At 33.3% G+C, this 25,501-nt stretch overlaps 1 protein-coding gene and 17 non-coding genes across 18 annotated transcripts in view; 10 read left to right on the top strand and 8 right to left on the bottom strand.

Moving 5' to 3' along the window:
* The window catches only part of LOC145331577 (structural maintenance of chromosomes protein 3-like), a 57,169-nt gene that overhangs the window by 11,073 nt on the left and 20,595 nt on the right, over window positions 1-25,501 (bottom strand). Inside the window, exons 7-22 of the mRNA XM_080176320.1 lie at window positions 22,896-23,009; window positions 22,322-22,420; window positions 21,744-21,833; window positions 21,109-21,226; window positions 20,494-20,571; window positions 19,474-19,574; window positions 18,274-18,327; window positions 17,970-18,039; window positions 16,501-16,594; window positions 15,569-15,674; window positions 11,810-11,909; window positions 11,155-11,222; window positions 9,376-9,445; window positions 8,655-8,731; window positions 5,484-5,605; window positions 5,191-5,267 (exon numbers count right to left, since the gene is read on the bottom strand). Of these exons, the coding sequence (XP_080032446.1) occupies window positions 5,191-5,267; window positions 5,484-5,605; window positions 8,655-8,731; window positions 9,376-9,445; window positions 11,155-11,222; window positions 11,810-11,909; window positions 15,569-15,674; window positions 16,501-16,594; window positions 17,970-18,039; window positions 18,274-18,327; window positions 19,474-19,574; window positions 20,494-20,571; window positions 21,109-21,226; window positions 21,744-21,833; window positions 22,322-22,420; window positions 22,896-23,009 (1,438 nt within the window). The remainder of the gene's footprint in view (window positions 1-5,190; window positions 5,268-5,483; window positions 5,606-8,654; window positions 8,732-9,375; window positions 9,446-11,154; window positions 11,223-11,809; window positions 11,910-15,568; window positions 15,675-16,500; window positions 16,595-17,969; window positions 18,040-18,273; window positions 18,328-19,473; window positions 19,575-20,493; window positions 20,572-21,108; window positions 21,227-21,743; window positions 21,834-22,321; window positions 22,421-22,895; window positions 23,010-25,501) is intronic.
* On the bottom strand, window positions 576-648 carry TRNAR-UCG (transfer RNA arginine (anticodon UCG)). The gene has a single exon. It is a non-coding gene; the product is annotated as a tRNA-Arg (tRNA).
* On the bottom strand, window positions 993-1,065 carry TRNAR-UCG (transfer RNA arginine (anticodon UCG)). Its single transcript has one exon. It is a non-coding gene; the product is annotated as a tRNA-Arg (tRNA).
* TRNAR-UCG (transfer RNA arginine (anticodon UCG)) lies at window positions 1,383-1,455 on the bottom strand. Its single transcript has one exon. It is a non-coding gene; the product is annotated as a tRNA-Arg (tRNA).
* On the top strand, window positions 1,750-1,821 carry TRNAW-CCA (transfer RNA tryptophan (anticodon CCA)). Its single transcript has one exon. It is a non-coding gene; the product is annotated as a tRNA-Trp (tRNA).
* TRNAA-UGC (transfer RNA alanine (anticodon UGC)) lies at window positions 1,947-2,018 on the bottom strand. Its single transcript has one exon. It is a non-coding gene; the product is annotated as a tRNA-Ala (tRNA).
* On the top strand, window positions 2,304-2,385 carry TRNAS-UGA (transfer RNA serine (anticodon UGA)). Its single transcript has one exon. It is a non-coding gene; the product is annotated as a tRNA-Ser (tRNA).
* TRNAR-CCU (transfer RNA arginine (anticodon CCU)) lies at window positions 2,625-2,697 on the top strand. Its single transcript has one exon. It is a non-coding gene; the product is annotated as a tRNA-Arg (tRNA).
* On the top strand, window positions 2,969-3,058 carry TRNAI-UAU (transfer RNA isoleucine (anticodon UAU)). Its single transcript is given in 2 exon segments — window positions 2,969-3,006; window positions 3,023-3,058. It is a non-coding gene; the product is annotated as a tRNA-Ile (tRNA).
* On the bottom strand, window positions 3,180-3,251 carry TRNAT-UGU (transfer RNA threonine (anticodon UGU)). The gene has a single exon. It is a non-coding gene; the product is annotated as a tRNA-Thr (tRNA).
* TRNAW-CCA (transfer RNA tryptophan (anticodon CCA)) lies at window positions 3,692-3,763 on the top strand. Its single transcript has one exon. It is a non-coding gene; the product is annotated as a tRNA-Trp (tRNA).
* Window positions 6,025-6,131, top strand: LOC145333032 (U6 spliceosomal RNA). Its single transcript, XR_013884416.1, has one exon. It is a non-coding gene; the product is annotated as a U6 spliceosomal RNA (small nuclear RNA).
* TRNAR-UCG (transfer RNA arginine (anticodon UCG)) lies at window positions 9,523-9,595 on the bottom strand. Its single transcript has one exon. It is a non-coding gene; the product is annotated as a tRNA-Arg (tRNA).
* Window positions 9,866-9,938, top strand: TRNAR-UCG (transfer RNA arginine (anticodon UCG)). Its single transcript has one exon. It is a non-coding gene; the product is annotated as a tRNA-Arg (tRNA).
* Window positions 15,129-15,200, top strand: TRNAW-CCA (transfer RNA tryptophan (anticodon CCA)). Its single transcript has one exon. It is a non-coding gene; the product is annotated as a tRNA-Trp (tRNA).
* Window positions 17,106-17,178, bottom strand: TRNAR-UCG (transfer RNA arginine (anticodon UCG)). Its single transcript has one exon. It is a non-coding gene; the product is annotated as a tRNA-Arg (tRNA).
* TRNAR-UCG (transfer RNA arginine (anticodon UCG)) lies at window positions 18,872-18,944 on the top strand. The gene has a single exon. It is a non-coding gene; the product is annotated as a tRNA-Arg (tRNA).
* TRNAR-UCG (transfer RNA arginine (anticodon UCG)) lies at window positions 21,646-21,718 on the top strand. The gene has a single exon. It is a non-coding gene; the product is annotated as a tRNA-Arg (tRNA).

The raw sequence follows: 25,501 nt of genomic DNA on the forward strand, positions 1-25,501 counted from the left end.
ATTTAAAACTTTGCATTATGATTTCTAAAACAGTTGATTACGATTTAGGAAGCGAGGCAACCCACGATGGTAACTATTCCCAGTCAACATTTTCATTTAAAATCATTGAATATTCATTTTCCTTACACCTATTCATTTAAAATCATCGCGCCAGAAACATGACCGTCAGGGATTTTTCAGATTCAACTCCCTTCTAAAATGGCACCGATTTAAATGATTATAGAAATGACTTTTAAATGACAGTCATTTTTGTGGAGACCTGACTTTTAAATGACATGTGACAGTCATGTTTGAGGAGAAATGAAATTTACATGCCAGTTCATCTTTTTACAGAAATAATATAAGATTTTTTAGTAGCATCCTAGGACTTGACACATGTACCTAAGTAATGGCCAAAGATATTACTAAAAAAGTATTGTATTGTAGTAGTTACTTAATTTGGTCATTTATATGACTAATTCAAATTAGATTTTTTTTATTTTAAATGAGTGTTAAAAAGTCATTAAATGTTCAAGGCTAGGGGCGAAGCCACTTGTATTACAATATAATACAAATATTTTCATGTTGTAAAATATCGAGCGTGACAGGACTCGAACCTGCAATCCCCAGATCCGAAGTCTGGTGCCTTATCCATTAGGCCACACGCCCTTATTAAAATAATTGGATAGTATTAACAATTTGTTCTAATTGAACCATGTGACTAGTTTAGTCGCAAGAATAAATATTTTCCATCACGAAACCTATTATTTTTTGTTTAGAATCTCTAAACCTTTAACCAAACATGCAGCATTTTATATTTTATCCTTTTTCTCTAATTTAAATTAATATCATAGCTTTTAGATTGTTTTTATTCACAAATAAATATTTAAGACCATGAGTATAAGTTTTATAATTATTTGGTTTCATTCATAAAAAAAAATTTTAATGTAGGTAAACTTAAGCTATATCATAAAAAAAACAATTTCTATTTTTTGTCTATAAAAAACCATTACCGAGCGTGACAGGACTCGAACCTGCAATCCCCAGATCCGAAGTCTGGTGCCTTATCCATTAGGCCACACGCCCTTGTTAACATAAATGGATAATATTAACAATCTTCCTTCATTGAACCAAATTACAAATTTAGTCACAAGAATAAATATTTTAAATCACGAAACCTATTTATTTGTATTAATTATTTTGTATGTATGTATACTTTTATATTTCATCCTTAACTTTATTTCATTTCAATAAATATTGTTTTCTCACCAATAAATATTTAAGGCCCGAATATAAATTTTATTATAATTATTTGGCTATATTCATAAAAAAGAAACATTTTTATGTAAACTGAAACAATATCATAAAAAAAAATTTCAATTTTTTGTCTTTAAAAAAAATATCGAGCGTGACAGGACTCGAACCTGCAATCCCCAGATCCGAAGTCTGGTGCCTTATCCATTAGGCCACACGCCCATCTATTTAGGGTTGATAAAACTATATATTTATCTGAAATAAGATTATTAACCACCATAGTCGCAATCAAAGAAAAGTGAGATCTCTCAACCTCTCCATTATATTTAGTCTGAACTTTTGTATAATAGTCACAAAACCTATCATACAAAATTTCCTTACCAAAATAACACATTTCGTAATTTTTTGAGGATATAAATTCTCCGTTATCAGAGAGTTGCTCCGAGAAGATTTTAGACAGTTCTATAGAAAGAGAAGATGTGGTGTACCTTAAATTTTACAAAAAATGTATCAAGTGACTCCGTGGCGCAACGGTAGCGCGTCTGACTCCAGATCAGAAGGCTGCGTGTTCAAATCACGTCGGGGTCAAATAAGATTTTTCATATTAAATGTATATCATAAATAAGATTTGTTTAAGCTTAAGATCTCTGTAAGGTCGAGGCCAATTGTTAATTAAAGAGAGATAAAAAGATAAAACTAAAAGGATTTCATCTTGGAGATGCCGGGGATCGAACCCGGGGCCTCATACATGCAAAGCATGCGCTCTACCACTGAGCTACATCCCCTCGTATTAAACAAAGTAAAAATTGACATACCTATTTAAACAGCAAGAAATTTGGCCACTGCATTTTTGATAACAGACTAAAACACCATAGAAAATATCCACTGGCATAAAACACCTTCTCTACCATATTGAAAATCATGTATAGTATACCTAGACAATTTTCCATGAAAATGTTTCACCAAAAAATACCAACTTTTTAAAACATTAATTGAACAACTATCAGGTAAATTTGGTACTTGTCAAGATCTATTTGTCATGTTTTTAATAAACCCAATAGCTTTCAATAGCATTCGTGGCCGAGTGGTTAAGGCGTTGGACTTGAAATCCAATGGGGTTTCCCCGCGCAGGTTCGAATCCTGCCGGATGCGAAATACTCGTTTTAATTTTTTTTTGAGAATTTGTTTAAGTGCATTCAACGAAGAAAAAAAGTATTACATGCAATATATGGAAAACAAAATTACATGAACAGATTTAAATTTATGTAGAATAGACCTAACCATTAACAATTCATACATGTAGCTAGCTTTGTTCCGGTCAGCTTGTATTTAGCACGTCGCGCTTCTATCAAAAGAAGGCAGTATTTCATTTTTGGGACTACGTAGCAACAGCCCGCGTGGCCCAATGGATAAGGCGTCGGTCTCCTAAACCGAAGATTGCGAGTTCGAGTCTCGCCGTGGGTAAACTAAACTTATTATTAAAGTTAGCTTTTTCTGCAGTCCTAGAGGAGAAATGGTTGCAAATTTCGCGTATTCATTATTATAACATTAACATAATTGGCTGAGACTATATCTAACAGCCTTTAGTCTACCATGGCTTTATTTGCATCTATTTATGAATCCTTCTTTAATGCAAATGTTTCAATTTCATTATTAATAAATCATGCTTCTCAATGATTTTTACACCCATGTCCAATAAGGACCCAATCTAAAATTCTTGACTTTCACAGCAAGTGCTCCAGTGGCGCAATCGGTTAGCGCACGGTACTTATAGACAGTACATAGAGTTATGCCGGGGTTGTGAGTTCGAGCCTCACCTGGAGCATGCACTTTTTAAGACTTTAAAATAAAAAGCTTTATGAATTATTTACAGAAAAGTCAATCACTATTCAAAAGATTCAACATATCAAAATTTGAATAGTCATTTAGTTTGAAATTGAAAATAATGCCTCCAGAGAGGATTGAACTCTCGACCCCTGGTTTACAAGACCAGTGCTCTGCCACTGAGCTATAGAGGCTTATATAAGCAGGGTGAAAAATTTGCTTTGTGCAGAATCTAGCATGTGTGGAGAAACCTTGTGAACGCATTCACGGACATAAATTTAATATATCCAGGGATATCAAGGGATAAGACAATTAGCCATCAACTAATCTACATCCCAAATGATGATACACAAAATTACCCCTTGTGTACATTACAAGTATGGAATTCAACTTCATGAACTAACCAATCAAAATTCTATTTAAGTCTCCAAAGTTGATAGGCCAACAAATGAGAAAACGTTGTATTAAACTTTGGGGACTAGTTTTATTTAAAAGCCCAATGCCCCTATTACTCCTAGTATAGTCCAGAAAAACAAGATAGAAAGTTCGAAATTCTTGTTCTTTATTTCAGGATATTTGCAAATATTATGTGCAAAATTTGGCAATATTGAAGTGTTTTACCATAACAAAATAAGACTCCGTGGCGCAACGGTAGCGCGTCTGACTCCAGATCAGAAGGCTGCGTGTTCAAATCACGTCGGGGTCAAATCCTTTTTTCCTATTTGCATACTTTTATTACTAGAAAACACTTTAATTTAGGGTTAATTGATATTTTAAATTTAGAAAGGAAATATTTGGATCATGTAAAGAAAACTAAGTACCTAGCGGATTTCGTTGTATTTTCATTTTTTACAGTAGCTTATAATAAGTTATTTTGTAATGTTAAGTAAATGTTAATGATTGCCCCGAAGGGTTAGAGCCCCCCACAGGAGCTAAAAATAGGAGGAAAGCTACTGTGAAAATACGACGAAATTCACTACTTCGTTTTCTTTCCACGATCCTTTTAATTTAATAACAAAACCTATTTTCAACACTAAAAGCAAAAAAATCATATTTAATTTTAAAAAGATTTTAGTTTGTTTATATTGGAAGGGCTGATTATCATCGACCACTCATTAGCGCGGTCCGACTACTGACCGACACGGGAACTCTTGGCTGCTGGGTTTCCCCTCTGGCCCAGTCCGCCCCTCATTAAGCAACCTGATCACCTCGGGCTCCCCCGAGATGGCCATGTTGATGCCAGGCTTAGTGCGGACGCCAATTCAACATGAATCAATGATAACCAGTAATCCCCTTCCTCAAACCATCCCAATCTCTGACCTCCCAGAAGCAGGATTACAGAAGCTCGCCACGCTTCCAGTCGAGATATATAGTCAAAACTTGTGTTTATAAGGATAACTTTTAGTTCCAACTTTCTCCGCTTATAGAGTCCAGCGCTAGTGTTGCGGAAGCATTTCAAATATGAAATTCATTACCAGTAAGAACTTTTGATAATAAACAGGAATGGTGGGGACTATGATACATAAATTAATCCACTCTCCCCCCCCCCCCACCCTGAATAAAAAATAGCTACAAAGGGCAAAATTCCTTTTAAGATGACAAAAGTACAGATTTAAAAACATTCATTGAGGAATGTGTATTACTTCGATCCATGTAATTTATTTTAAATTCAAGAATTATTAAGTGATTAAAAATAAAATAAAATACTGTGATATTAAAATAAAAGAACCCCTATATGTATATAATTAGTTGGGAAAGTATTTTGTATTAAATTAAAAAACCTTAAAGTACAAAAAAGTTGTGAATATCTTATATATATTCATATTTTTAATGTTTAACATAAAACTTAACCATAACTTTAACCATAAAAAAAACATATTTTTGTTATATTAAATTGAAAATAAATAAATATAAGAAATCAATGAATAGGGAGGTTGCGGGTTAATCAAGTAGAAACCGCGCAGCTCTTTGTGACTCTCCATCAACAATTCTAATCTGTATTTACTACTAGCGACACTATGCGGCACAATTATGAAACTACTATAGCGGTCCCGAGTTCGAGCCTACCCATTGCAAAATTATAATTTTTTTTTAAATCAACGAAAAATATTGTAAATTAAAAAAAACTCTTACCGCTTTGGACAAATCTGATTTCTCTTTTTCCTTTAGCTGATTCAACTGTGGAAGAAGCTTTACTTCCAAAATTGTTTCTGAAAAAAATTTAAATGAAAAACATTTATGTTAATAAAAAAAGATTGTTGTTTAATTGCTGCATCAAATTTAGGGATATTTAAAGAACTAAAATTTCAATATAATAATCATTAAATAGCTAAATGAATGTGATGCTTACTTTTTTTTTTAATTAAAAAATCCGCAAAATAATAAGTAAAGTTCGTCAAATTAAATTAGAAAAGAACTAATGTAACCTTTATCAGCGATTTCCGTATTGATGTTGTTCAGCTGTAGATTGGACTTCTTGATTTGAGCGATGATTCTCTTCAACTCCTGGTCGTACATCTTCAGTGCCTCCCTGTCTGCTGAGCTCAAACTAAATATTAAAATGGATGGAAGTTAATTCATGGTACATTTTTGTACATTTCATTCTTTGTATTTAAGGGATTTCTTTGAGTATTTTAATAGTTTTTTACATACTAAAATGCATAAACAAAGATATTCTTAAAACATAATACATATTAGAAGTTTTTAAACATAAGATACATTTTTACAAATCGGTGGATGAACTCACTATTATTCAGGGAAATATCCCGAATGGTATTCTGACAAACATTTCTAAAGAAAAATTTCCCCACAACCCCCTTCCCCTTTTCCTCCCCTTCTTACCCACCCCTCTTGAGTTATATGAAAAAACAAGATATACCCCCAGCTAACTTCCAAAGGTTTCGTGATTTTTGTAGAATTGTAGACCATTATTAGATTGTCAAAAATTTTAAATTTCCCCTCCTCTATGTACTTGCTTCGGCAGTACATATACTAAAATTGGAACGATACAGAGAAGATTAGCATGGCCCCTGCGCAAGGATGACACGCAAAATCGTGAAGCGTTCCACATTTTTGCGTCCGCATAGCATCGGTTTTCAATAAAATCAAGTTAATTTTTATACTTTAACATATTTATACAGATTTTTAGGCATTTTATTGATTTACAGAATATTTAAACATAAGAGGTTTCGTGATATTCAAGGAGGGTGGAAACAATTGATAGTAAAGTTTACACGATTTCTCATTGGTATGGGTTAAACCATTTGGTTACTACTTCTTTTAAACCTTAATTGGTTGGCGTCTAAACTTTTCCACCAATAATTATAACCTTCAGACGGAATAATTGGGGAGGTATTTCAGTATTATTATCGTCCATTGTGAATAATTTGCGGCATTAATGGATTTAGAAAGAAAAAATATGAGGTTGTTAAAAGCGAAGCTTTTCTATGATTAGGGTCGGTCCGTCCGTACGTCCGTCCGTCCGAAACGGATAGCTTTTTTCATTAATTTAGGCATGTTAGAATTGTCCTATCGATTTCAAATTTTGCATGAATGAATGAATGAATATATATTTTCGAATCTACATTTGATAAGATTACAATTTTATAAAAATTTATAATTTATATTACATGCAGACCATGGTCAACACCCTCCTATGATATGCTTCAATCAGTGGAGTCTTACAGTTGACCAGGTTAAATTTACAGGGTTACAGTTTAAAATGCTTTAAAGCTACACCAAGCTTAATAAAACCAGCAGGCTTCCAATGAGATGAGAAAAGGAAGGCTGATATAAACCTACTTTTGCTGATAATTTCATTTTTTTATTGTGTTAGAGTATTTTTTAATTAAGTCAAGTTTTTTGATGTAGGTCTATATTTTTGCATATTTTTTACTTAAAAAGTGTATTATTTTATAGTGTATTTTTAAAGTGTAATTTTTTTTTGTAAAGTATTTTTTTTTTTAGTGTTTATTTTTATGTTTGTCATTTTTTGTAGTTTAGGTATTTGTTTAGTTTTTTTTTTTAGTGTATTTTAGTAATTTTAGTATTTTTAGTAATTTGTCTTTTAAAGTAATTTATTTTATGATAACAAGTCTTTTTTCCTGAAAAAAATGAGATGATTTTAAAAAATTTAAAGTGTTAAACTTTTATTTATGAATGTTATATTTGATATGCTTATTAAGCAAATTCTTGTTTTATTTATGAATGTTATATTTGATATGCTTATTAAGCAAATTCTTGTTGTGTAAGAAAGAAATAAGTTGTTATTTCATTTAAAATGAATTATTATATATGAAAATAAAGAAATATTTAACATTTTTATAACGGAATGTACTTTACATAAATATCTTTATTTTCTGTGTGCATCCATTTCTTTTCGATGTTTAAGTTAGGATTACTTGGAGCTTCTAATCAGGCTTGTCCTGCAGACAAATAATGTGCATCCCTAACAATTTTAACATTCTTTTTTGGGATTGTTCTAATTTTAAAAAGTTTGATTTTGTAAGAGTAAGAGTAGTCTGATTAGCAGCGGATTGGGCATATTGTGTTTATATGTGGACCAGATATGAAAAAAGTATTTCAGTTTGTATATCATTATATTTTTGTTTTATGTTTATTTTACTAATTTTACCTTTTGTGTTTTGGAGTTGATCTGAGTACTTTTGGAAAAAAACTTGCTACAATTGTTAGCAAAAAAATTTAGTTTCATTTTGAAATGTGTTTAATTTAGTCACACGCTAGTATCACATTTTTAATTATTTTAATGTTTGCACAGAGAGACATGTTCTCTCTATGACTGCCTTTCCTCAACTGACTGCCTTTCATGGTGATTCCTTTAGTAGTTAGGTACGATTAAGAAAGCGTAGCAACTCTATAATCATTACCAAAATGTCCGTACGTCCATTTTAATGTTGATTTTTTTACTTTTTTAACAACAAATTTTTATGTGAACTAATCATCTGATTGATCTGATTTTTGGTATATTGATTCCTGGAACAACAAAGTATAATGTAATAAGCGGAGCAACTATAATCAAGTCCTAAAAATGTAATGTGTAAGCATGTCCATAAACATTATCCCGAATCAAGCAGTTTTTCAACAAATTTACTTACAGTTTTACTTTGACCCTTATACTTTTGTATTATGATTATTCAGTTCTGACACTATACAAGTGTTAATGTCCGTTTGTCCTACCGTTTCAGTGCTTCGCTTTTATGGATGTTGTCATCCTTGTTATGACACATCTACTGTTGAAACGTTTTTTTTTACATATGAGGATGGCTAACTGAATATTAGAAGAAATATCTTGTTCTTTCTTAATATCATTTATCTTATTTTTCTAAACGGGCAAATAGTTTAATCTAAACAAAACAAAATTCTTATTTTAATTTTGCCAAAATAACTTGCTTATTTAAAGTGAGGCAGATATAAACACAAGTTATCTTCCCATCAAAGAAACATATTCTTTTCTATCATCCCTCAAACAAAAAAGACAATTGCCTGTAAAATAAACTACAACCCTTTCTTCTATCAATATCTTAGGAACAAAAAATATTGCGCATATTAATTGTTTTTGGTCTACCATATGTTTTTACCTGGTTTGATTATGAGGTAGTTCCATGAGCTCCTTTCTATCCCTATTCGCTGCCTGGCACTTTTCAATATCAGATTCCTGTACAGGAATACATTAAAGCAACACACACGCACAACAGTATGAATAAAGGTAGTTTTGACAAGCTAAAAAACAGACAAATATATCCTTACTTGAACGCAACATAGACATGTTAGGTTTTATCTTTAAAAAAATTAAGTGCCACAGAGGACTCTAGGTGTCGTAGCCGCTACTAGGTGTTAAAGTAGGAAGGATTTTATATCGTAATTAGCATTGTAAATTGTTGTTGTGGATTTAGGTATTTAAGTTCAAAAGTCCATTTATCTCTTTTTCTATTTTCATTTCAAATATACTTTGGCCATTAAGGTATTTGTTACATACATTTCATACTTGGTATATAATTAAATTAAAATTTTTGTCAGACAAAATTGTATGTTCTATGTAAAGTGATTCTATAGGTATATTCTTCTCAAACAGATAGATAAAAAAAAACCTAATGAATTCTTATTTATAAAATGTTTGTTGACAATCATGCATAGGTAAATAAAAACCAAATAAAACCAAACCAATCTTTTCTTACTTTTTAAATAACAATTACCAGGAATCAGAGAGATAAACAATAAACTAGAGTATATCATATATAACAGAACTTTTTGACATATTAATTACACATTACAATGGATGTTGTGATTTACTGAAAGTACCTTGTTTAGAATAGCTCTGTGAAGCGAGTCCAGTTGGTTTCCAAGCTCAACATTCTCCATCTCCAACTGACTATATTTCATATTTTTATAAGGGGGGGGGGGGGTAAAAAAATCATTTAGCTATACATGGTACAGTAAAATGAACATCGAGCGTGACAGGACTCGAACCTGCAATCCCCAGATCCGAAGTCTGGTGCCTTATCCATTAGGCCACACGCCCTGTTACTATTCAAAGAGTAGAAGTAAATACTTTATGGTGTAAAACCTTCTTGCATTGATGTTCGCAATAGTCATAGATATAATCTCGAAACCTTTGTTTCTACTATCTAGTCCTCTCTCTTTGAATGACGTAGTCAGAAAGAAATGACTCACGCAACCTATTTAGTATGAACATGATAGGTTTAGTGAATCTTGTCTACAATTCTTGCGACTAACTTTGACAGATATGTAAACTAAGCAATATTATAAATTATTGTCACATTTTCTGTAAGGGCGTGTGGCCTAATGGATAAGGCACCAGACTTCGGATCTGGGGATTGCAGGTTCAAGTCCTGTCACGCTCGATAAAACTATTTTAGTACTATTAAATTACAATATGTAAGTTTGGTTTCTGACAAATTGGGAGCATCTATTATTATAACTTGCGGCTACGCCCCTAGAGGACGCGAGGGAGGGATGGCAGTTAATCTCCACTTACCATGTACCATGTTTGTTTTTAAAGGAAACGGTGCACACAGTTCAATCGAAGCGACAGTAAGAGAACAAAAATTTCCCAGACATAAGGCCAACTGTTTCGAAAATGTCCCAATGAACATATAAATTTAGTATTAATAAACGAAAATCTTAAAATGAGGCCTTGTTGAGAAAATTAGATTTGAAAATTTCAAGTTCAATTTTCATCCCCTAGGGGTTATCGTATAATCATGACAAGAAAAGCAAAGATTGTTTATTTAAAATTTTGAACAAGTTTGCTTTTATAAAGTTCTTCATAAAACCACTCCAGAAGGCAGTTAATTAATGGCCATTTTTGTCAGTTGCTTTGCTAAGGTCACGGAAATTCAGCCTTAAATATATCATATATAGAAAGGTTTTATGAAAGACTTCATAAAAGCAAAGTTGTTCCAAATTTTGATAACTTCTAGGGGATGAAAATTGAACTTGAAATTTTCAAATCCAATTTTCTCAAAAAAACCTCATTTTAAGATTTTCGCTTTTCCACTAAATTTATATGTTCATTGGGACATTTTAGAAACAGTTGGCCTTATATCTGGGAAATTTTTTTTCTCTTACTGTCGCTTCGAGTGAACTGTGTGCAAATTCTTTTGAGATTGTAGGGTATCTTCTCCCAAATAGTTTAAAACCTTCCCTGGAACTATTGTAAAGTAGAAGAATTTCAGCGGTTAGCCAGATCTTATGCTACAGACATCCTTTTATGTTCTATGTTTATTTAGGGATTGGATTATTCCAGCTTTGTCTGTGTATCCTTAAAATAAAGTAAAAGGATGTCACTATATTTGTCTGTTTGTACCGAAGGATCTCGCTAAACACCAAACCGAAAAGGTTCTCCTTTACAGGATAGCTTCTCATAAGTACTGGGAAGGTTTATAACTATTTTGGGGGAGGGTACCACCACCCTCCCAAGAGAAATGGACCCTAGAAATAACACCTTGGGTTTTCGAATTCAACTTCCCCTCTTCTCAATTGCCTCTAGAGGCCTCTAGGGGAAGAAGCCGCTAATGATTGATATATTAAAATTGATTATTAAAATAAAAAATGTACCCAATTTCTACTTGAAGCTTGCCCATGTGATCTTGATTCGTCTCAAACTCCTTGCTCACTCCGTCCAACTGAAAAGATATTAAATATTACTCTTGGATAGAGGAAAGGCTTGTAGAGTATTGTCCTAAACTTCTTAGAAAAAAACACCATTTTCATTATTGTGGCTAGTAACGGTCTATATGCTTACAACAGTGTAGTGGCTATTCAAGGGGGAGGGGGGGTATTTATCATTTACCAACCACTTCTAATTTAGTTAGAAAAAGTAAGAAATTTGGTCTTTCTTGAGCAATTGGGGAGCTACCCTATCCCAAAAAATAGTTAAAACCATGGGAGCCTTCATTGTAAATGAGAATCAGTCCAGTCAGACCTGTATCTTGATACCTAACTGTTAATAAATTATAGTCGCAAATTCAGTCAGTGGGACATTTTAACACGTAGCTACAAAACTATGCGCAGTACATGAATGATTCTTATATTTCAAAAAAATTGGAGTTTATAGTCATGACTAGCGGTTCTAACAGTATGCATACCCTTTTTCTACCATTAACGCAAGTCACACAATTTAAATTTTAAAAATCTACGCATTTTTGCTCGCCCTTTACTAGTAGTTAGAAACACATTTAGACCTAAAACCTACACTTTTATATTATAATACCTCTTTCTGCTGTTGAGCGATTGTCGAGGTCAATTGTTGCAATTCAGCCTCTAATTCTTGTAGCTCTCCCTCGCATTTATAATACTTCTCCTCTGCCTCTCTATATTAAAACAAAAGTATATTATAGGTATTACAGGTATGATATCTAGGGTTTGGCCGGATATCCGGCTGGACACCGGATATTGAAACTATCCAGCCGGATATCCGGCAATGTAATCTTATACAGACTGGCCAGCCAATTTTGAAAATAAAAAACGTACATAACGTACACAAAAAAAATACGTTACGTACATAAAAAAAGTAAAAAAACGTACAAAACGTACATTCCTAATAAAAATAAGTTAAATAATTTCCTAGTTACCTATTATCAATACATTTAAGTCTACTAGCAGCTACCTGTAAAGGAGAACCATAGCGAACTGACAGACACAAGATATCCTATTACTCTATTCAAAAGAACTAGCGTCTACGCTCCTAAAGGCCTCTAGGGGCACTTGAGGAGGGGAGAGTTGAATTCAATAAAAAAAACATGGATGACAACATACATAAGCTATCCTATCCTGTTAAGGAGAACCATATCGGTTCCGTGGTTGGCGAGATTCTTTGGTTCAAACAAACAGACATTCTGTTATTATGTACAAAGTATATCCTATTATAAGGACCAGCGACTACGCCCTTAGAGGCCTCTAGAGGAACTAAATTAGGGGGGAGGGGAGTTGAATTCAAAAACCCATTTTTTGACAACATCCTTAAGTAGCGAAGCTCAAAAGTTCTGGATGGAAATCTGGGAACTATATAAACTATAGATTAGTCTTGTAAAAAATAAGCATTTAACTTATTTTAATAAATCACAAAACCTTTTAAAAATATTTAATAACGTGAAAATCTAGGAATAAATTCAGCCCCCCAACCAACAAGCAAATCTCAATGAAATTTAGTGGAAGTATTAAGAATGAAAACTAGTACAATCCCTGAAAATTACAACCGTCTATCAGGAATATAAGTTGTGAAAATCACAAAAACCTATACATCTAGGAATCGATCTAGCACTGCAACAAATAGACAAACCTTAAAGAAACTTTTTGAAAATATGTAGAATGTGAATTTATTTATTCCCTGAAAATTTCAGCCGTCTACCTTGAATAGAAGTCAAGAAAACCATGAAAAAAAGAAAATCTAGGAATAGATCTAGCACCCAACCAAAAGGCAAATCTCAATGAAAATATGTAGAATGTGAACTTATTCAATCAAAAAACAGGAGCTGAGAAAATCACGTTTCTCTGATAGCATAACGGACTGACAAAGTGATTATAGAGTAGCTTCGCTAATAATTTTTTTAGTGAGGGAAGGGGGAGTAGACCACCCCCATTTCTGATTTCAATTTTAAAAAGAAAGAAAAAATAGGGGAAGGGTTGTGATTTTTTTCTAAGAGTAGTTTCTCTTGGGAGGGTGGTTGTACCCTCTCCCAGGACCTATGAGAAGCTACCCTGTAAAAGAGAACCATATCGGTTTAGCGTTTAGCGAGAACCTTCGGTACAAATAAACTGACAGAGAGACATACATCTTGTTATTACGTACTAAGTATATTCTATTAGATAAAGTAGTTTTTGTCTAATGCTTAAGATTTTCATAACTACTTCACACAGTTACCGAGATGGTTTTAGGCTATTTTTCTACCATTTTGAATACAGGTTCTTGAAGGGATATGGAAGGACAGAGAAAATAGCCTACAACCTCACAAAGATCATGTCGGTTCAGCAGTTAGCGAGATTCTTTGTTACAGAAAAAAAAGGATTTATAGGATAAACATATAATAGGATATAGGGTTATTTTGTCTATTGCTAAAGATCTCAGAAAATACTAGTCTTTAATACAAAGTAAATCAATGCCTGTCTGTCTAAAGCTTAAGATCTTGGTAACCGCTGAACAGATTGGGTTCTAAATTCTAATCTTCAGGGAATATATCTACTAGTCCTGTGGTAGTTTTAGGCTATTTTCTTAGAGTGTGGGAAACCCACCCCCCCCCCCAAAAAAAATCAACCACCCCTCAATTTATTTTTGTAAACTAATGCAAATCAGGGGGGTGGGGGAACCCCCACCGCACCCTGGGGCGAAGCCTAAATGAAAAAAATAATCACAATCTTTTTTTATATTTTTTTTGAAAAATTTCCAACAAACGATTCTATAAAAGAGGGATACGAAGCCTCTAATCCTAGTAGAAAGTAAAAAGCTTTAAGTGTCCCTCCCCCAAAGAAAATAGCAAAAACCATCACAGGACTATTAGGTATATTCCATGAAGAGTAGAGCACAATAGGTTCAGTGGTTACTGAGATATTAGGCTTCTGATATACAGACGGACAAGCAGACGGACAGACATCATTCTACTTTGCATTATAGATAATATACTATTTTTGTAATACTTTTTGTACAAATACAAATAAATATACAAATACTTTTATACTTATATTTGATTCTTATTCTTTAAAAACTGAAGATACCAGAAAATAAGACTTCTTAATCCTACACTGTGCACCATATGGTATCTCAGAAAATTTACCCAAGTATATAAAGAATTTGAAAAAAATTATCGTAAAATCTATTAAAGGGGTAGTAGCATGAAATGCATTTAAACTTGAATTTAGTCAACGGCATATCTCTTTCTGTTCAATAGTTTAAACTATATCTATAGGACATATATTTCAAATCCATAAATTTAAACTGTAAGTTCTAATAACATATATGCATAATTTACATACATATTTTTGTTCTATGAAAGTTGAAGATATTATTGAATTTATTTAAATAATACACCTATTGTTTTTGCAAAAATTTTCGTACAAAACATACAAATTACTTTTCTGCTAATATTTGATTCTTATTATTTTTAAAAAAACGTAAAACGTACAAAAATACAAATTTCAAAATACGTTACGTACACATATCAAAATAACGTCCAGAACGTTCATACCCGCCGCCGCAGCCTGCGTTCGGCGGGTATGAAGAAATTTTTGGTTATCCGGCCCAACACTAATCATATCTATCAGTAGCGAAAACATGATAAAACTTTGCATTGTGGAATATTCACAAAAAATCTGGAATCTTATATAGTAGTCAATTAAAACACATTTCCCATAACCTATTTGGATTGACATATTGAGCCAAGTAGTAAATGCTCATAGGTGATAGAATACATATATTGCCAAGAAATTTCAGAGTTATAGAGTAGTTTCGTTACCAATACTTGTAATAGGTATGTAAACTATGCATGGCAAAAGAATAAAAATCTACATTATGTCAAATTTTAGATGGGTACATAAGTGACTCTGTGGCGCAACGGTAGCGCGTCTGACTCCAGATCAGAAGGCTGCGTGTTCAAATCACGTCAGGGTCAAGAAACTTTTTATCTCATTTACATTAGAATTAGTTTTTTTTTTCCAGAATTGAATTTAATATCTGTTGCGGTTATCTATAATACAAAGTAGAACGATGTCTGTCTGTCTGTTTGTTTGTAGTGAAGGATCTCGCTAACAGCTGAACCGATCGGGTTCTTCTTTACAGGGTACCTAGCTTCTCATAGGTCTCTGGAAGGTTTATAACTATTTTCTTGGGGGGTGGGACATTACCAACCCCCCCAATTGTTCGTTTGTCTTACCGTTTCAAAGCTTCGCTTTTCTGGATGTTGTCATCCTTGTTTTTTTTTAGGGAGAGGTGGATAGGGAAATCGTCCATTGTCCTATACCTGATAAAAATGAAACTTACTTGAACTTGTAATATTTGCGTAGCATGTTGTTTGGATTTATATATCCTCCATTCATGTCTCCCTTGCTTCCTATTTTGTTACCATCCAGGGTCACAAAGTTCAATCCTATAATGTATATTCTTTATAATAAAGTAACAGGATGTCTTTCTGTCTATTTGTCTGTAACGAAGGATCTCGCTAACCGCTGAACCGATGTGGTTCTCCTTTACAGGGTAGCTTCTCATAGGTCCTTGGAAGGTTTATAGGTATTTTGGAAGAGGGGACCACCACCTCCCAAGAGAAATCGTCCCCCAAAAATATTTTCAACTTTTCTTTATAAAAATTGAAAGTGAAAAGGTCGACTTACCGGCCCAACCCCGCCTTTCCTCCAGTGCTACAGGAGGCATATATGGGGCCTAGCCGCTAGTGTATAAATAATCCGTTAAAGCTGTCTATAATATGATGCGCTAACAACAGAATTGTGAGTTTTATAAAAGGAGAGTATTTGACCATTGGTCTCAGATATCCTCACTAGAAACTTCAGGCAAATATATTAGATAACAGACGAGAAAATAACTTTTCACAGAACATAAATATCCACCACAACTTGATAGGTAGACAAAGTAAATTCTTTATAAATCAATCCTTGATTCAACAAATTTTCTAAGATTTAATTCGATGCATTTCATTTCTTTGTCTTCTTTGACAAAAAAAAACTATTTAAAAGAAATGCTGCTCTATTGACAATAACCCTGTCCTTGTTTTAGCTAGCATAGTTAAAATTTCAAAAATCCGCTAAAAAAACACAATTGGCCAAATCGTTAGCCAAGGAGTTAGGATGTAAAAAGTATTACATATTCATTTATACATCAATCTATGTAAAGCGAAGGCTACACTAACTTATAGGATAGCTTAGAAAATTCTTTAGGATTTGGCTTAATGAAATTTTTACCTTTGACCTCCCTCTTAATTTGTACACCGGTATTGAGAGACTTGCAGCACACCCAGGAGCGGAAAACAAAATCCATGCACTTTACCCATCTCTCCTATAAAATTAATAATGTTAAAGAAATGGATTTTTTAAACTTGGATCTTACACATTACACCAGGTTTTCATGTTCTATACCTAATAAAGTAAACTCTGTAGCGGACTTAAATAACGATCTCCCCCATCCTCCTCTTTTATCCCATTCCCTCCCCTCCTTCTGAATAAACGGCCCGACCAATAAATGCGAGGGGATATTGCAACCTAAATGACGACAATTTTTCTCTTGTCATAATTTCTACGTTTATCCTACATCCATTGTTAAAAATGTGTACCACAATAAGAATGCTTTGCTTATTCTTAAGCCCTCCCTGTAAAATATAATTTTAGCTGGTTCAGATGGCTCAACCCCCCCCCCCCCAACTTTATTATTTTAAGTGGGGGATAAAGAAAAATTGTACGCACGCTTTGCGTAAAATTATGTTCATGTCGGCTTTCAATGCATAATAGAAAGAAAGTCAAGCTTAATTTTCTTTAAAATCATATGAACAAGACTGGGCAAAATTTAGCATCGAGCGTGACAGGACTCGAACCTGCAATCCCCAGATCCGAAGTCTGGTGCTTTATCCATTAGGCCACACGCCCTTATTGAAAATATATGTATATTATTTACAATTTGTAATCTAAAATTACAAATCAAGTTGCAAGAAATAAATTTCAATTCACGGAACCTCATTAATAATATTTATTTTTTGCATCACGAATGCATTGTAATTGCGACTTTCTATGTTAAGATTCAGGGGGGTTTCGTCCTCTAAATTTAAGGGATTCTTTTTCTCCGATTTTTTAAAGAATCCCCCCTAACATAAGCCGGGAAATCCCAAAAGCACAAATCAATCAAGGTTTCTTGAAATAAAAAAAAACTTGTAAGTTGAACTTGAAAAGTATAATTTTTCTTATTTCACAAAACCTCTTATACACGATTTGAAAGATAAGAAATTTATATAACTAGATCCTCTGTGAAATACACAGAATTGTTAAAAATCATGTCATTTTGTGACATATCTATACAATATCTATATATCTATATGAGTGCTACATATCATTATCAGATTTTTTTAGTAGCGCAGCTACTCCATAGTTAGGGTAAGAACATTAATTTTTTTTTCAGTTCAGGCACATTATAATAATAGGTTTATTAATAATCAATCTTACACCAGATTATCATAGTACTCTTATAAAAGGAAACTTGTAGCTGGATAAAATAACGATCCTCATCATCCACCCCTTTAAACAATCTCCTCCTACTGGATGCAAGAACTAACCAATAAATGATGTCCATGTTAGCAACCCAAATTGACGACAATTTTCGCCTGTCATAATTAAATTTTTCTACATCCAATAATACTAGAATTGCGGTATGTCTTTGCTATTACCTCAAATTGTAGTTGAGAGATAAGAAGTTGAGCTTCGTTATGGAAATGTTCCGGAATATCAGCTAAATTCCTAAATTATAAAAAAGTATATACTCATTAAGATCTTTTTAACCGTCTAATACGTTTGGTTGTGCTTATAATAATACATTATTATCTATTGGTCCTATTTTGTTTTTTTTTTAAATGGGTAACTTTTCCAATTCAACCCCAAGATTGACCATTCCCACCCATTAGGACGTCGACCTAGGAAATTATATACAAAGCCAGGTATAAATAAATTGTTATAACTGACGGAAAAACTTACGGCAATCTGAGGTTGTCCAGGGCCAGACAGTACAGCTCACCTCGCATTCCCAACCTATACAAGTTTAAGTATTATAAACAGCTTTCCGCGGATATCAAAATGAAAAATTGTAAATTAAAACCAGTTTAATTTGTCAGCCCCTAGAAGACGAAGGCCAGGTCTAAAAAACTGGTTTTAATTTTATGATTTATATTTTAATATTCTAGGAAAATTGTCTGAAAAACGATGCTATACATGATTTTTCAGTATGGCTGAGAACCGGTTCTAATCCAGCAGATATTAATCGGTTTCGAATTCTTAGAATGTGAAGGCACTGTAGAATTATTTTTATAAATAACTTACCAGCAATAAGATGACAAAAGTTTAAAAGTTTTAAGTAAGAGTTCATCGGTTGCAGGGATCTTAAGGGATAAGACAATAAGCGATAAAATGATGTATGTATGTATTGTTCATAAAAAGGTCATTAGAGTAGCTTTGCTTCTAATATAAAAGCTTAAGTGAAAAGGGTTTCGTGAATTTCAAGTGCATCTCTTGCGACTTTTAATTTTATTCATTTTGTTTGTTTAAAAATGTTCTTATTCTGCTATATTTTTAACAAGGGCGTGTGGCCTAATGGATAAGGCACCAGACTTCGGATCTGGGGATTGCAGGTTCGAGTCCTGTCACGCTCGATACTTTTTAAGTGTTTCATTGTTGATAGTTTAATGTAACGCGAATTTCAATCAATAAAATGGGACAAAGAAAAAAACGGAAAGTTATTAGAGATTATCATAAAGTTAAAGAATAGAGTAGGCGAGAGTTAAAAAGCTAAACCCACATGGACCTTATAAACTTCAGTGAATATGCTGTTTTTTTTGTGCATTGTAGTAATAAATAGCTGTCAATATTCCTGTAATTATATCTTCTACTTTTAGACACACATAGTTAGCCTAAATTGGTTAATAGCTAGTGGTTATATACCGACACGCTTTAACTGCAGAAAAGTTTTTAAAGTGGGAGGGAACATTGGGCTGTTTTATGACAACGTTTCTTTTATGACTTTTTTATTAAATGTTGGCTCATTAGGTAGTGTCCAAACGTTTTAACCACTAATTGTAATATACAGAAGGGATATTTTAGTGTATCCTCATTGGGGATGTACATCAATTTATCGGCCATTGTCTTATCCCATTAGATCCCTAGTAATAATAAATCCATTACCTGTTGAACTCATTCAGCAATTTGGTGGCTACTTGCTTAGATTCAACAACGTGGTAGAACAGTTTTATGTTTGCCACTTCATTCACTGGTACGTAGAAGTTCTAAAACAAGGATGATAACGTCCATAAAAGCGAAGCTCGGAAACGTTAGGACAAACGAACATTAAAACCAGTGTCAGGAATGAATAATCAGAATAAAAATGTATAAAAGTCGAACGAAACAAAATTGTAAGTAAATCTGATGAAAAACTGCATAAATACAGGATATTGTTTAAGGACATACTTACATTTTTAGGACTTGATTATAGAGATGATTCGCTCATAACAATGTACTTTGTTGTCCTAGGAAACAGTATTTCAAACATCAGACCAATCGGATAATTTTATCACATAAAAATTTGATGTTAAAAAAGTTAAAAATCAACATGTTTAAAATGGACGTACGGACTTTCTGGTAACAATTATAGAGTTGCTTTACTTTCTAACTCGTACCCAACTCCTATAGGAATCATCATGCAAAGTTTGAAATTGATAGGACAATCCTAACATGCCTAAATCAACGAAAAGAGCTATCGTTACTACGTACGGACCGACCCTAATTATAGAAAAGCTCCGCTTTTAAAAATAGAGAATTCATTTCAACCCATCTAGCTTTGAAAGATAAAGAGGCATAGAAAGTAATAAGTGATAATGTATTACAATTGAAAATCAAAATCAAATGACGTTTACATATTAGGTAGAAGAACCCATTATTATTATATCAAAAGGATGGAAGATACCAAGCTATAGGCACAACAATTTTATATGAAATTATTTTCTAATACTTTCAGACGAATAAAAATCTGAAATATAGTTAAAATCGCGGGGTATACATGGCAAGGAGCAGGGCAAACTTCTGGAGATATTGTTAAAGCAGATCCTTAAGTCCATACAAATGACGAGAAAGCATATTTGAATTTGTGTAAAGGGTAAAACCTATACATCTTTTATTCCAAATAGCATGAAAAGTAATATAACCAACCTCTTGAACGTCAAATAGTTCCACAAGCATTCCATGGTAACCAGTCTTTATCTCTTCATCAAGAGTATTCTCCAAAATCTTTAAATATTTTTTTTCAAGTTACATAAAATGTTTAGAGACCTATAGGGGCATAGGAATGAAAAGGGGTGGTAGTCGACCAACCAATTTCAATTTTAGGCTATATAACACAAGAAGAACAAAAACATCTTTTGGTGGGAGGGGAGGTGGTTCTAATTTTTTAAAGGGCGATTTCTCCTGAAAGGTTGCAGGTGCCTACCTTTAAAAGTTATGAACTTTCCCTGGACCTTAGGCTGTAAAGTAGAACCTTATCGGTTCAACGGTCATCATGATCCTTTGTTACACACAGAAATCCTGTTTCCTTTTATATTCTTTCATATAAATAAAACTAAAATGGATTACTTAAAATTGAAAGAGAGAAATATAGGCAAGGACAGACAAATATATCTAAAATGACCATAAAACTAGCTATAGCAGGGGAAAAATAACATATATAGAAAAATTAAGAAATCAATTTTATCTAAAAACTACAGGACACTTAATGAGGCCATTTAATCAAAACAATAGAATTTGAAACCAAAAATGATTTTGACTTACATAATCCAGGTTCTTTCTGGCAACCATCATGTTGTTCAGCTTGGTATTATTCTTCACAAAGAGCTGCAGCAAGCCCTCCTTTAGTTCATATAGAACATCCTTCTCTTGTCGCAGGCTTCTACACATGATGGACAGTAATAGAATGCCGTTTCTCGAAGTCGTACGCGTTCATACGCAATGTTGGAAGGGTGACGCAAATTTCAGATCTCAGTTTTCGCGATTTTTTACTTATGTTATCTTATGCTATGATAAATTTTTCTCAAATCGCGAAAACAGATCTGAAATTTGCGTCACGATAAGCCATTGAGGTGTCCCCCCCCCACAAATAAATTGCTCATAATGCGCTGCGCTATCTAGAGACAAAGTCATCCTTGTTTCTGCACACCTACCTTTAAACAGATTTCGTGATTTGTTTTACAAATTTAATTTTATATAAAATTCAGAAGGTTTCGAGATGACAATTTTCAAGTCTTGCGACTAAATTAAATTTTTATTGTAACAATATATTTATTAAATAAAGACATAATTTTACATGTAGGGCGTGTGGCCTAATGGATAAGGCACCAGACTTCGGATCTGGGGATTGCAGGTTCGAGTCCTGTCACGCTCGAGATTAATTTTCATGAAACTTTTACCTGACATTATGGATAATCTTGATTTCTTTTCTTTTACAACTGGTTATTCCCTCCCGCAATAATTTTATTCCTTCGCGCAATTCTTGATCTCTGAAAAATTATATTTGTGTACAGGGTGAGTCAAATAAATTCTTGATCTCTGCAAAATTATATTTGTACAGGGTGAGTCAAATAAATTCTTGATCTCTGCAAAATTATATTTGTGTACAGGGTGAGTCAAATAAATTCTTGATCTCTGGAAAATTATATTTGTGCAGGGTGAGTCAATTAAAAAAAAACTCCCCTTTTTGATAAAGACTGTAATACAGAAAAGTTCTGATTCTTACTAAAAAAAACATTACATTTACCGCACAATCTCTTATGCATTTTGTAAGTATTGCTTTGTTCCTATTATTGTGCGCTTGGGATTATTTTTGTGAGACCGTTTTAGAAGTCTTTAATATGAATTTGGTTATGACTAAGGCACAAATCTAAGGAGTACATGTAGAGACTGTTGATGATTTTTGAGTCAGTCTTACTACAGTATGTACGGACGACACACCCATAAATAAATAGTAGCTGCGCTATACTAACAATACCCAATCTTTCTCTCAGCAAGTTGTTGTTTGTTCTCATCAATCTGATTGAGATTTGCCTGCTTGGTGTTGGCTACAGAGGCCTCTTCTTCAGTTAGATTCCTGTTTTAAATATCCATTTAATTACAATAGGTAGGATATATATATAATATGATGTTTGTTTGTTCATTAAGATTTTACTAACCGCTTGGACTATTTTTTCTCATGAAATTATGTTGCAGTGAAAAAAATGAAAATACGTCATGGTTATTTATTCGTTTTATAGGTAGGTTATGTTAGGTTAAATTGGGTTCTTGGAAGCCCTGCAGGAATGGAAAAAAAAACTACCACTCCCTTATTTCCAATTTATTTCATGTATAAGGGGGGTTTCAGTGCTCGACCGGCACTTTGAGGGAAAGCACAAAAATAATTAAATTTTAACCAAGTTAAAGAAGGTTGAATGTCAACCCAAGTATAGCAAATATGTCTTTAAGCTTATGGGCATAACAAATAGCTTTATATAGATTAAAGTTATGTTGTTATTGCAGTCATGGGACAAAATTGTCGTTAATTTTAGTACAAGGCATTTTTTCCCTACCTGAGAATCTCCATGTAGCTGCGGATTTGTTCATCCTGCTGTTCAATTTCCTGCTTGAGCCAGGCGTTGCGAGCCTTCTTGCTGGGAAAATTCTTATTGTGGGCGTACTTGGACCTGTGTACAGTGAATTTGTAGGATTAAGGTTTTAAGTTAAGACACATTAAACCCAGAGATCTAAGGGATAAGACAATGGCCAATGAATTGATGTACATCCCCAATGATAATACACAAAATTATCCCTTCTGTAGATTAAAATTAGTTGTTGAAACACTGTACTTAATGAATCAACCTATAAAAATTCACTAAAGTCCCATAAGTTGTTAATCCAACGAATAAGAAAACGTTATTACACAGCTTTTGGGTAAAGTGTAATAAACAAACAGCCCATTGTTCCCTCTCTCTCTGCATTAAACCAAAGATTGTTGAGTGCAAGTAGAAGTTTTAAGCACTTTAGGAAATGGGAAACTAGGAATATCTCTCCACTAATATCCTCATAATACACCGTTAAATGTTTTCATTTTAACAAAATTATAAAGAGAGGGGTACAGTTAGGGAGTTGAATCCATTTTTATAGAAGCAGAAACATAATCTATGATTATGGTTTGGACCCTATAAAACTGTAATCTACCCTTCCACTTTCCCCTCTCTTGGTGAAGATATCTTCAACGCCGATACGATTTTTGAAATGTAAGATTCCACTTTCAATAGAGGCGAAACTGGAATCATACATTCATGTTTACATATCAGCGTATTCATAAACATTGATTTCCTTATTTATATCGACATAATAGTAATGTATCATTCTACTTTCAATAGAGACAAAACTGGAATGATACATTCAAGATAACATATCATATATTTAAATCGACATAGTAGAAATTGTACATATTAGTTAGTTTTTTTTATATTTTTATTAGTTTGAAGTTTTTAAGAAAAAAAGGACCTAAAAATAAAGGTTGCTAACACTTAACAATCAGGCCCATTTCCGGACCTTAGTAGTTTAATCCCCCCCCCCCCACATATCATCTCAGATCCTATTAGAGTTAGATGGCAAAAAAAATTGTGCATGTTCCCTGTTAAATAATAAATTTCCGACTTTAAGTGAGACAAAGTCATTTTTTGCTTACTTCACCCTTTCATTTAACAACTTTCTTTTTAAGGTTAATTAAAATGTTAAATGGATGTAATTTCCTTATTTTTGAAGCTAGAACAATTTTTTCAGAAAATCTTTATCTTAAAGTAAATTTTATATTAGAAATCTCAAAACATAAATTTTCTTATTCGTTTGCTTAACAACTTTGGGCACTTTTACTGAATTATTTAATATCTATAATACAAAGTAGAACGATGTCTTTCTGTCTATCTGTCTGTCCATCCGGCTGTCCCTTAAGATCTCAGTAACAACTGAACCGATCAGATTCTACTCTTCAGGGTATATACCTATTGGTCCTGTTGTGGTTTTAAGCTATTTTCTTGAGGGGTGGGACAACCCCAACCCCCCAAAAAATGAAAATTCCCCCCCCCCAAAAAAAATATTCTGGTGATGCTCATAAATTATGAGCGCAGCACCAGAATTTTATTTTTTTATTTTTTATTTTTAAATTTTTTTTTTAAAAATTACCTCATGGGGCAAAGCTCCTAGAGGCTAGGGGCGAAGCTGCTAGTACTTAATAACCTAACCATTCAAAATCCAATAAAAGTCCCCAAAGTTGTTAAGCCAGCCAATAAGAAAACGTTATTGTAAAACTTTGGGGACTAGTGTAATAAACAGTCCATTGTTCACCTCTCTCTATGCTAGTTCCCAAAGTTTTACAATAACGTTTTCATTTTTGTTTGCTTAACATCTTTGGGGACTTTTACTGAATTTTAATTGGTTAGTTAATTTAGTATAGTGTCGAAACGTTTCAACCACTGATGGCAAATTACAGTAGGGGTGGCGATAAACTTGAATTAAAGTACCTAGAGGTTTTGGACCAGCTAGGAAGGTAATTTCAGTCCAATGTTCCCTACCTCCCTGGGTACAATAAAAGTTGTATACAGGGAGGGAAAAATGGACGAAAAATTAAATAAAGTCTGTCTTTAATAACATGAGAAAACAGAATGAGAAGGACATTAGCACCCTGTAATCGATATAAGAAAGTCCTGAATGTCCATTTAAAACATTTGACGAAGCTTTTTATATCATCTATAATACAAAGTAGCTTGATGTCTGTCCGTCTGTCTGTCCCTTAAGATCTCGGTAACCACTGAACCAATTGGATTCTACTCTTCAGGGTATATACCTATTGGTCCTGTGGTGGTTTTAAGCTATTTTCTTGGGGGGTGGGACACATTGGTTGATGAAAACTGGCATTGTCAAAACTAAACAGCCAAGATTAGTTGTTTATTGCATCTGTTTTTCCAGTTTTGTTAGTCCTGAAGGGGCGAAGGCCCAGTCTAACAAAACTGGTGTTCATATTACAACTTTTTACTTTACTATTTGTAGAAAAATGTCTATAATACAATACATTATACAATATATGGTTTAAGTATGGATTAGACGGGTCTGATCCAGCGGATATTAATTGGTTTCGTAGCCATACTGGAAAATAATAAAAAATCATGGA

The sequence above is a fragment of the Acartia tonsa genome, chromosome 1 (genome assembly GCF_053477335.1).
Source record: "Acartia tonsa isolate MP-2025a chromosome 1, ASM5347733v1, whole genome shotgun sequence".
Classification (NCBI taxonomy): Eukaryota; Metazoa; Arthropoda; class Copepoda; order Calanoida; family Acartiidae; genus Acartia; species Acartia tonsa.